Source organism: Amblyomma mixtum, chromosome 1 (assembly GCF_055824585.1).
Source record: "Amblyomma mixtum isolate Tamu chromosome 1, ASM5582458v1, whole genome shotgun sequence".
Taxonomy (NCBI): domain Eukaryota; kingdom Metazoa; phylum Arthropoda; class Arachnida; order Ixodida; family Ixodidae; genus Amblyomma; species Amblyomma mixtum.
The window spans coordinates 46,979,602-46,991,859 of NC_143012.1; the positions used below are offsets into that span (position 1 = coordinate 46,979,602).

Sequence of the window (12,258 nt, forward strand, 5' to 3'; positions counted from 1 at the left end):
CTCAAAAGATGTCCTTGTGCTTTGCGATACCAGTACACAGCAAAAAAAAAAAAAAAAAAATCAAACAAAAATCGGGGGTGGAATTGTTGTCGGCCTCATAAGATGGCCTGTACCCACAATTGGGGATTGACCACAACCAGACGGTGAATTTAATTCTGAACCCTCCACTACGGCGCCTCTTTCTGTCTTTATTCTTTCACTCGAGCCTTCTTAATCCCTTCCCTCAAGGCGCGGTTGACGTGTCCACCAAGATGTGAGACAGTTACTACCCCTTTCTTTCGCCGTAATTTTGTTTTCCATGGGCTCAGTTCGACTTTCGCGCCCCAATGCGAGACAAGCAGGTGAGCGTCATTCTGAGACGCTATACTTCTCACGACTTCGTAAGGGAGCAGCGTGCCGTGCACTCATCGCAAACAAAGTTGTTATAGGTAATTAACTCGCCGGAGCCTTGTGTTCCCAGGCGAAACAAATAAACCAGAAATGAAAAAAACCTCCGCGACTACGCCAGCAATGGCACTTCGCCAATTTGTCGCCGCACATTCTCCAGCGCAATACCTCCGCAATACCCGCCTGGCCCTACCGTCTGCTGCTTTATCCCAGTTCCAGCTACATCCTCTCTTTTAACACCCTCATTATGTGAAGAACAGGGGGAGAGAGTTGTGTTTCCCCAGTTCACCGCGTCGGCGTTGCGTACCGGTCGGCCAACGTACTAGACGGCGGCGCCGAGAGCATGACGCAATGTTTACGTCAGAAAGGAGTCGCTCGCTTGCTCGCTTCGGGCCAGTCCGATGAGGGGGCAGGGCTGGGAGCGTTTCGGGCCTCGCTTGCGTGCTCGTGGGAGCTTGATTCGTGGGTACTTTGCTCTCCTGTCTTTGCTAGTTTATTTTACCTTTTTTATTTTCCCCCCGATTTGCGTCCGCTGCCGAGCGTGAAGCGTAGAAGACAACAGTAATCACATGGGCTGGGGTTTGGCTTTCGGAAAAAGGGTTCCTCCGGCTTTGGGAAGGTGAGAAGTGTGGACACTGTGGTGCTAGTTTTTTTTCCCCCCTTTATTGTCTCCTGTACGTCGGGCCGTTTGCTTTCTTTTTTATTTCGTTCATTCCTTCCTTTAACTTTCTTTTTTCTTCTTTCCTCCGTTCTTTGCTTCCGTTCTTTAACTTCTCATCCGTTCTTTCTTTTTCTAATTTTCCTTCCTTGCCAGGAATTTTCTATGGCCACGAATTTTTAGTAAAAACAGATTTTTTTTTTGTATTGTTGTGCTGTCTCCTGTCATAGCGAGAGAACTACAGAAAAATACTGCAATGTCACAGAAAACTACTGCAGTACTGCACAAAAATCTGTCGTAATGACAAAATGACGAAATGTTCTGTTATATTTTGACCAAGATTCTGTTTTTTTTTTTCAAGTGGGCCTTTCGTTGTGTTTTTTCCTTGGCTCTTATTTTCTTGCAGTGTCTTTTTAGTATTTGTTTTAAAAACCATCAAGCTGTCCAGATTTTCATTCAATCTTCGTCATACCCAACAATTCTGGACAAAAGCATTTTGAACAGGAAAAGTTTATGACCGACATTTTTTTTTCATGTACTGTAAGATTTCATTTAACAGTCAATATATCCGCAGGTCTTCCGTCGACAGGCTGGCATTTTGTTGCTATTAACATTTTTGCGATCCTCACAAGCGATCTCTGTTGGTTTTCCATGGCAGTCTTAAAACTGCTCCATGCGAGTGATGGAAATACTCTAAAACAAAGATTTTATTACACACGGCAAGAATGGACCATTACCTTCGATACTTCCATAACAGCACGTTACAATTTTCCAATATTCGAAATTTTTGTCCTGGAATGTTAAACACGTGTGTTACCGGAGCCTTCTTCGGTTATGACAGCAGGAACTAAGCCCTCGGGCGTCTAGTCACGGGTCGAGGATGATTTTCCTTCGCTATTCGATGATAAAGCACCGTCGACCGGGAAGCCAGCGACCACTGTCAAATAAGCTGGTTTTAATCGTGCACAGCACGCTTACAGCCTTCTTCGGTCTGTCCTGCACATTATTCACTAAAATGGCGCTAATTTAACGCCAGTTTTCCAGAAATACCACTATGCGTCTGCTTCATCACTTTAATGTGACATCAGCTTGGGGGTGTTTAAAACTATCAATTGAAACCTATTATGGAGGTAGTGAAATTGAATTATATTCAACCCTCAAATACGGACAGGTCGCGTCTAAGTAAGCGGAGTTTGATTCCTTCCAGCTGGTTCCGAGGCATTGAAAAATTCGGTGCTGTGCTTATATTTTTGAACACCTTACTAAGAACTGAATTAACACGCGACTGTAAGTTCTGAGGTTTATGTCCACGCGTTCCGTTACCTCGCGCATAGATGTCATTTCCGGTAATGCCCTTGCTTTCCGGCGAATTATTCCTTTACTGGAGAAACTCGTCTGATTCGTAAAATTTAGAGCTTATGACAGTCGAGTGCGCTATAGTACAAAGGGTTTAGTGTATGCGGTCGTCTGAAATAAAAAAAAATATACACGCCTTCCGGTCGGGACGCTTGTCACGCACGTGGGTATGTTTGAAACCCGAGAAAATTGCCATTTTTTTTTTTCGAAATTTCTCGCAACGAAAACTGTCGGCATAACACAGCCGTTCGGTGCCACCGGGCGAGTTAGATTATTTTTCATTCACTGACACTACCACTACTTGCATATGCGTTTCTATTTCTCGCTCGTTTTTCTTTATTAACATTTTTCTTCTTTTTGACTGCGTATGTTATGAGCTTTAACAGAGTACACTGTGGGGCCAGTTGGTCATACATAATCTGAACGAACAAACGTAGCGTTGAAACAGGACACAGAAGATGTAGCCCCGTCCTGTCCTCATCTTTCTGTGTCCTGTTTCAACGCTACGTTTGTTCGTTCAGATTATGTTATGAGCATCATGAAATTATATGGAATCTGTATGTATTTCTGCGTACCGGCACATAAACGCTTCGTGGACAGTCGTACGCTGAATTCATAACAGGCATGAATAAAGCAATAAACTGTTATTATCAAATAATAATGTTAGCGCAAACAAGAATAACCATAATAGTATAATAATAAAAGCCTCAGAGAGGCACTCGAATGTGAATAAAAGAATTTGCAGATGGTCAGTGCAGTGCTTATAGACCAGAGTGGTTTGCGGCGGTTTGTAGATATACGTGCCTACAACAGAAACAATGACAATAACAAAGCTAGGTGCCGACATGCTCTGCTATGCAAACTTCATGCACCCTTATGCAAACTTCATGTACCCTTTTTCGGTAAGCTCGCTTTGGAATTCAGTAGTTTCCAAGCAAAACGTACTGAATGCCATAGAAATGTAGTACAATGTCGACAATTGACTTCTATGCGCAGGTAACGCTAAGAAAAAGTGTCTGAAGCCTAACGATTCTATACATCGCTGCTCTTCCATGACGGAGATTCAGCCCTTACATCGTGAACAGCCACCTTGAAGTACGCACAGGAGAACTTGTTTTGCGTATAACGTACAATAGGCTACGGATAGCACGAACGCATTTGTTTACAATCGGCGCCAAGACATCCTCAATCGAAGTGACGCCAAGGCGCGCGCGCTCTCATAATGCTCGCGACGCGTCTAAATGGATTCCCGCGCACTTTTGCTTCGAGGAAGTGCAACGCCTCTTTCCAGCGTCCATATCAACAGCAAAAACATAGCGAATGGCGAAAAGGAGGAAGCAGTGAAGCAAGTATACAGCAGAAAAGGCGCCGGAGCATCGCGCTATCTTGCGACGGGCCATTCCGAATGACGCGCTTCTCCTGCCCGCTTTCCCCTCTGACGGCCCTCGGCTGAGTCGGTTCAAAACACAACCGATTCTCGAAATTCGCGCGCCCCACCGATGCATAGCAAAATGCTACCAACGCGCACACACAAACATACAGAGAACGCGCGCCCTTGCCACATTTTAGAACGGTCTCTCCAGCCAGACCGGTTCAAACGCCCGCCACCACCAGAGGCCGCCGCCTGAGCTCCAGCCGCACGCACGCGCGATGCCGAAAGAACGAAGCCAACAAACGAAGCGAGCTGGCGCGAGTCAAGCAAATAACACAAACATGTCTGCCCCCGCGGTGGCGTGATGCTGGCGCGAGAGCTCCCATTGGCCGAGAGTCGCTACGTCACGGGCCACACCGTGTGAACGTCACCGAGACGCGTCCCCCGTAAGACAAAACGTCACGCCTGGCGGCGCGCGCGGCGAAAGAGATAGACAGAAAAGTACGGGGAAAAAAGTACGAGAAGTACGAGTTTAGCTAGCGCAGCACTGGTCGGGAGAGAAGGGGTCTCCGCCGTCATCAAGCGGCAGCAGCAAAGGCGTGTGTGTGAGAGAGAGAGAGAGATAGACTGAGAAGCGGTCTTTGCGTGCGTGCGCGCGCGTGGAAGGGAAAGACAGAAAAAAAGAAAGGATACGCCAGGCAAGGGGGGTGGGCTCCGCCGCTTGGAGCAGCAGCGCCTCTCCCAACATCGTACGACTGCCGGCCTCGGCGATTCTCCTCATACGCGGATAGACCGAGGCACTAGGCGGGTGTGTGTGCTCGGCTTCGGCACTCGGTTCATTTTTTTTTCGTCCCTCCTACCCGTTCCCTACTTGTACTGCCGTCTACCCCGCCCGCCGCAGTTGAACCTCTGCGGCACCGTGACTGTGTGTTACTTTCGGGGCATCTCTTTTGGGTGAAGAAGAAACCGCTGTTTGTGTGCTCGCCAATATCGCCACGCTTTGGATGGCCAGTGAAGGTGCATCGAGGAGGAGCAGCATGGGTGCCTTGAGGTGGAGCATCTTCTCCGCGCCCCTGCGGTCATCGCCGTCACTGTTTGTCGTCTTCGCCATCGCTTTGATCGCCGTTGCTTGCTGCGGAGTTCGGACAGTCGATGCTTCCAGTGAGTAGTGTAACGTCGCAATGTGCGTCGTACTTTTCGCGGTAACTGCCGCTCTTACCGCTTCGCTGCCGGCGTTGAATACGAAAGTGAGGCGAGGCTCAGTGAGCCGGGCAAAAGAAAAAAAAAATATCGACGCGCGCGCGCTGTCCGTTTGCTGCAGGCGTGGCACCACGGAGCCTCCAGCGCTATCCCATACATTCTGAGCCGGCGTGGCGGTGGCGTGGCGGCCCGTTCGCCGGCCGGCATTACTTACAGCGCCGTAGGTTTGCTCTCGAACTTTCCGGTCTGGTAATGACGACGCGTGCCGTGCTTTGTTGGACTCGCACAAAGTACGAGAATAAACGCGTGTTTTGGGTATTTTTTCAAACCGGGACACATCGCTCCTGCTGAAAAGCCGACTCTATTCTGTGCCAGAACTGCGGAAGCCGGCCGGCGCGCCCTTAGGCCTTGCCCGTTGGAATGTGCCAGTTTTCTTTTTGAAATGAGCGCGCTGACGCGGCCGTCTCGGGACGGACTTTTTCACATTCCCTTTATGTTGGCATTTTTGGAGGATGTAAAAGTGACAGAGTCCCTCCGATTAAGATTTCCACGCGTGCCGCAACTTCGTGCGGTCCCCCCAAAACGGCGAGGAGAGCCCGCCAGTACCCAGCGAGGGGTCATTGAAACGGGCCGCCCATTTCTCTCTTTTTTTTTTTACCCCTAGTCTGTCTGCCCATCGCGGGTGCCGTGGTCTCCCTGTACTCCAGCGCATCTTTCTCCAGTCGCAAGCTTTCTCTCTCACCCTCTTCAACTCTTGTTTTGCTTGTTGCGTCGCGTTAGGCAGGTTTTAATCGTTCGCATTCAATATTTTTACTTGGCTGGCGCAGCAACTCGTTCGTGACTGTACTGTGCGTTCAGAGCGACGTGTTAGACCTGCGCGGTGTTTTTTTTTTTTTTGTATCGCCTGTCCGGCTTGCGTCAGCCGCTAGAAACTGTGTTTTCTAGCTAGTGCGCATGTTTGATGCGTACACGTGGACTTAGCACGCGTACTCTATACGAACGACCTTTTCTCTTGCTGCTAAACCACCCAGCGCACTGCATTTTATGGACGAATTCGATAGATATTCGTTTCATTCGCCAAATTGCTGTCGACGGTTCGTTCTACAATGGCGGCCGGACCGTCCTGTCGCGGACGGCAAAATGGCCCACGTGCAACAGCAGACGACTTTGTTACGTGAGGCGTCAAAAAAAAGCGAACACGCGTTATCGTCTGCTCCCATGTGGACGGCTGCCGTCTGCTGCACAAAGCGTTTGGCGCCTCATTGCATTTTGTTTCACAGTCAAAGGGCATGTGCCGCCTTGTTATATCATGAACTGAGCAGAGTTACCTTTTTTTTTCCTATATCGGAAAAACCTGCGCCGTTTTGCTGTATGATGGGCAGCGTATGACGTTTCCGTAAATAGGCTTGCCAGAAAAGCAGGCGGCAAGCAAGCGTACGTTTATTGCAACAGGCTGGTTGTTGATATGACGAAATCGAGACACTCGCGCGCTCCGCGTATGACCCGATAAGCATTCCTTGTAACGATATGCCCCAGGAAAAAAAAGCCTGCTGTCGCAATCGACGCCAAATATAACCCCCGATCGGCTTTCGCTTTATCGCCGTAGGGAGGAGGACGAACAAGGAAGTTTGATGTAACCACCCTGTAGACTAATGCAAGTAAAAAAAAAGCGACCATATGAAGCCAAGGGCGATGGCTCAATTTCGTTCACCAGCGCCGAAAGTACCAGAAAGGCTTCGAAATTTTCCGATTAATCGTTCTAAATGAAGTGCCTCTACACATCACATCAGCATTGATGTCAATTAACACATCTTGTCCGTACTTGCACTGACGTGTCTCCCCTGCAAATTTGTAGTATAAGGTAGTACAATTTACTGCACTGACGAACAACCCTTTGTTCCTCCCTTCTGGTCGATACAACCGACCAAATATTTATTGCGTACTGTTTCCTTTGAGTATTAGTTTTGATAGTAAGCATATTACTGAGACAAGAACCAGAGATGGTAGTACTGTGTAATTATAATTGGTTGTTTGCCTTGTGTAGTGCACGTCACTCGTTATTTGGTCGCAGGTGGTGTCGCTGGCAGGTATTCAACTATGGGACGTTCCCCGCCGTTTTTAAAATAGTAGTAGTAGTAGTCATAATAGTAGTGGTGGTGGTTGTTAATTAAATGTAATAAAGAGGCTGGCGACTACAAAAACTATCACACGTTTGCCTTACATATCATCTGCGGAGGAAAAAAATGGCGTGAAATGAATGGAAAAAGGGAGTAAGGACAGGTAGATACCACTAACAACCTATTACTTATTCCCACCATCCCACACGCAACTAAAAAGAAACAGCCGCACTGTTATAAGCGACCTATCATGGCCTTACCCACATGACTTCACTATATGATTAAACACATACAACCAGCTTCACACGCTAACGGGGTCAGAGTGTGCGAAAAAAATTCACCACAGTCAAGAAAGCCAATTGCCTGAAATGTCTGAAAATATGAGGACTTGTTTGTTGCGTCCGTTGGACACCGATACCAGGTGACTGGGCATAGAGCGAGCGCCACGGTAAATTCGTTTCAGAGCACAGACATACCGTAAGTTTTTACTGCCCACTCTGTACCACGTACACGAATGTAAGCCGCGCACGAATTAAAAATGCGCTAGCAAATAAAACCGAATGCTTGTCATTCAGCGACAGTACATTCGGTAACAGTCTCAAGACCAGATGGTTACCCGTGCGGCTGTATTCAGTTGTAGAGAAGTGGCCTAGGCATCTGCAGCATCCATGCGTTCTCTAAAGGCCGGTTGGATTATAGTTGGATGCCCCTGCGAGTAGCTTTGTCTATGCAAAGAGGAAAAAGGTCATCGCTGAATCTTTCTGGCTGTTCTAAGCTGCCACGTTTTCCGTGCGTACCTTTCCTGGAATCAAAGGTTGAGCGCGTCTTTCCCGATGGTCTCATGAATATGCCAGCTAGCGATGGCTTAATGCAATCCGCTGCTTCTAGAGTTCCCTCAACGCCTCGTCCGTGATACTTTGTAGCGCACACGTCGGCGATTGCGACAGTTTCTCGTTCTCGGTGATATGTAGATCTGGCTGCTCTAGAGTGTATAAAGGTTGCTAAGTACGCCATTGCTTTTTCGCGTCACGCTTGGAACAGTTGGAATGAAATGTTAAGCCGCTTGGAGCATTGATAGTTTTCCAGCAGTACCACGCAGACTTGATTACAATTCAGTACAAATGCCACACACTGACACTGTCAAATTCGTCTTTCTTTAATTAGATCGCACTTGGTCGGTGTTAGCGGTTTTTTTTTGTCGTCACAGATGGCGTGACCGAGGAGGAAGCTCGCATACTCTAGTGGCGTGATCAGAAGTCACGCCACGGTCTTTCCGCGAGCTGTCTGTTTTTTTTTAAGCGGTGCAGTGTCTAGATGTACAGTCGTGAGCATATGAGAGGGAACAGCATTTGAGCTCTGATTTATTGGTTTCTCCATAAGCGTTGACAAGCAAAATGGTTTGCCGTTTTCGAACTAGTTTTCCTGTTCGTGTGTATCATGAAGTCATTATGAAATACAGCTGAAATAATACTCTTCTGAATAATAAGTAATAATAATTAAAGAAATGAATGAATGAGTAGAATAACCAGAAAATTCGCAGTTTTCTGCTAAAAGTCTGCCTCTTGTATTGCTCGCGACTGTACTCCGGCGCACTCTGTTGCCATTAATGCCGGTTTATGTTGGATCTGTCAGGCCGCGGTGGTGCCCAGCCTCCTTCGACGTACATACTTCGTTTAAATGACGAACGCTTGTGTGTACACAGCACACCGTAAACCACAGCGCACAGATACGCCGCTCGACACACTAACCTAGAACCCTAGTGCTGTTGAAGCGACATCAGTGCGACAGGCGCAGCACAACTACAACGCGAATTAAAAACAGAGTAGCCTAAATATTTAGTGTCATCAGCTTAACTAGGTAAACTTTTACTAGGTAACTAGGACAAAGGCCTCTCCCATATCACACCAAACAACCATTTCCACCCCAGTATCCATCGCTGGTTTTCTGATTTCCCATCCGACGCCTTGCTTCCAGCTACGTTTCAGCTCGGCATTTAGTACGCCACAACTCTCCTGAAGGAAGGCGTGACGCGTTCCCGGAGCATTCCGAGGAATCCTCGTCGCCTTCATATCTTGCGTTTTTATCGCCTGCTTTCCCTCATTTGCAGTGCCGGTTCCGTTGTGTGGCTGTAGTGTGTGTACCGGAAAGGGCTTTATCGCCTCAGTCAGCTGCCGACGTAGCGACCGCGCCGTCATTTCGCGGAGGGAAAAGTTAACTGACCTGAGCGTAGTAGTGGCGTCTCGTGCGAGATAACGCCGGTTGTAGCGTAGTGACAGTCGGCGGCCTGTGTGTGCACTGCAGGGTCAAGAACGCCTGCATTCTAGACGGTGGCCGAGTGCCCATAAAATGTTCCTCGTTTCTTCTTCTCGACGTGGGTAGGCGTGGCAGGTGTGACTGGGTAGGACAGAAATATTCAGGAGGCTTGACGAAACACCATCACTGAAGTTAGAAGCAAGCGTGCGATCTTTTACGGAAGTTACTTCAGAAAGTGGGGAGGTTGTTGTGCAGGGGAGGTTGTTGTGCAGGGGAGGTTGTTGTGCAGGGGAGGTGGCTGTTGTGCAGGGGAGGTGCCTGTTGTGCAGGGGAGGTGGCTGTTGTGCAGGAGAGGTGGCTGTTGTGCAGGAGAGGTGGCTGTTGTGCAGGAGAGGTGGCTGTTGTGCAGGAGAGGTGGCTGTTGTGCAGGGGAGGTGGCTGTTGTGCAGGGGAGGTGGTTGTGCAAGGATGCCAGTGCAAGGACAGTAAAGAGTGCACAAGTGCGGAACGATGGCGAATGAAGAGAGCCCGCGATAGTTCCCCAGAGAAGACACTTTCAGGCACAGTGTGTAAAACCGCCGATCTGCTCTGTGCCTTTGGTTGGGGGTTACAGAAGAAATGGGCCCTATAAAGTAAGTGGGACAGTAAATGGAAAAAAAGTGTTTTAAACAAAAAAAATTCCCAGTCATGACATTACCCACATTAAGAGACTGTAGCCTCTGTGTGAAAACAAAGTTTGCTTCCAGATTATATATCTAATCACGATTCCACAGTCTACACTAAGATAACACTAAGATATCAGGACAAGTGCTTTGGGGACCCGCTGGCGCACTTTTTTATTTTTGTATTATTCACTCGCTAATATAGCCGCCGATGTTGAAATAGCTGACTACCCAGTTCCTGAGCGATCAGATGTATGTATAGCAGCGAGTGACGACCTGCGCTGAATTTTAAAACGGTAAGGTGGCAAGCGCAAAATCGTCGTCGCGCTGGCAGATTCGGTCAAGTTTAAAAGGAACTAAAATGAATGACAGTAACTTGTAATTACACTGTTCCCTGTTGCGAGGGGATATTTGTTAGCAATTGGCAATATCGGGGACAAGTAAGCGAGATTAGAAGGGCTGCAGCAGTGAAACGGGAAGAAAAAAGAGCACGTTGAAATACTAGCTAGGAAGTTACGAAAGAACGGGATTACGGCAAGTATTCGACGTCTGGTGACGCCGTGGCATAACTTGAAATCGAGCACACACGCCGGCATGTGTATGCAACTCTGCAGGTCTATGGACTCATCAATATGGTATAGGATTAATGCCCGACTGAAAACAGCATTTGTCGTTTGTTTCGTGACGATCGAATTCTGACAGCTCTGTGCGTCTCTCTAATACATTCTCGGTCAGTGGAGCTCTCGGGGATAGTTAGCTATAGTATAGCGCTGGATTGTGCTTGTGTCGCATGACTGTAGCCGCAGAAAGTGGTTCTTTTTTTTTTCTTTTATTCCTCGTGCAGCATAGTAGTGCAAGTGATGCCGTAAATTAATCGCTTGGTGTTCTATTACTAGCAGGTAAGGGTGTAATACAAAGATAAGAATTCTCGGCCCAATTTTTCCGCCTGTTTGTAGGTCTACGTTCAGCATTTGGTTTGCGACGGAGTGACCTGACACTTAAGGGTCACGCTGACTGGCTGGTTCTACGTGCTATATGAAAACACGCGCACGCATCATTTTAAACTCTGAACACAAAGGAGTAAAAGTGGACTAAACGGTCCTTTAGCGAAGACCCTTTTATAAAAGGGTGTGCCCTAGAGGACAGCGTACTATCTTTTTACTCTCATATAGGTGCATTTCTTTTAGAGTGTACGGAGACAAAAGAAGTGTCCCAGGTACCATTCAACCCTCTCCAAGCTGGATACTTCGCTACTGACCTCTTTTATACAGTGTATTTTTTCACTCTAGTTATACCTAAACGAAGCGCTCTTCTGGTCGGAGTTAATTTCTGTACACCGTTGTATTATGGCAAAGGTTTGAACAATTTATTGGGCCAATACTTGCCTTCTGATAATGGGGAAATACTTGAAACAGGATCATGCGTCGGGACAGCGCTATCAAAATTCGTGAGCTAGAATTGCGACCTCTATCTAACCTAAACCGCGAGAGAAAATAATAAATATTTCCTGTGGGACGAAGAAACGGACCTGGTTAGGAATAAAAATATCGAATGTTTCTGTCTGGAATAGTCTCGCACTGAAGACGTTAGCCACGTTGGTTGTACGCCGATGTTCAGAGTATCGCTTACTGAAAGAAAAAAAAAAATCGTGCGGACGAGTAACTTGAGGAAACGAAGCAAAATACCGGAAACCAGTCGTCAGAACAAGTTTTTCATGGAGGTATAAACACTGCGGACAGAAGTATAAACAAACGAGTTTAGACGAAAACAAAGCTTCTCGTCAGACGAGTGATCTCCAGAACGCGACCGCTTTACCCAAAATGGAAAGGGAGAAAAAAAGCGCTGCGCCAGCGGCACCGACTTCGCGTGGCGTCGATGGCGACGTCAGCCCAATCGATCCGTGGCTTCTATAGGGCCTGATACGTGGTGGCGCAATCCACTTCTGCTGACCCCCCCCCCCCCCTCTATCCCCTTTATTCTTTTTTCCGTTCCACTAGAATCGACCTCGACACGACAGGCCCTATCGCAGATAAGGTCGGCCAGATACTGGAGGCTGTGATTTCCTACTTTGTTGTTCATTCTTGTTGGAATGGAGGTCGACGTCGAATGAAGGAGCGGTCTGAGCATGACTGTTGACAGCCAAGAGCTTTGCTGCGCGCCCTCTCACGGCCCAAGGCGGTCTGTTTCTCCCTCACAGAAGTTGTTGACGAACCGTTCACCCTTCAAAGTCTCGAATCAGTGTCGTTTCATTTC

General features: G+C 47.8%; 1 protein-coding gene across 2 annotated transcripts in view; it reads left to right on the forward strand.

Moving 5' to 3' along the window:
- Positions 1-4,521: 4,521 nt before the first annotated feature.
- Positions 4,522-12,258, forward strand: part of LOC149366229 (very low-density lipoprotein receptor-like) — a 58,158-nt gene continuing 50,421 nt past the window's right edge. The window contains exon 1 of one of the 2 annotated variants that reach the window (XM_089549613.1): positions 4,522-4,934. In XM_089549613.1, the coding sequence (XP_089405739.1) occupies positions 4,778-4,934 (157 nt within the window). In that variant the 5' untranslated portion in view covers positions 4,522-4,777. The remainder of the gene's footprint in view (positions 4,935-12,258) is intronic. The other variant, XM_089549622.1, reaches the window with a different exon arrangement.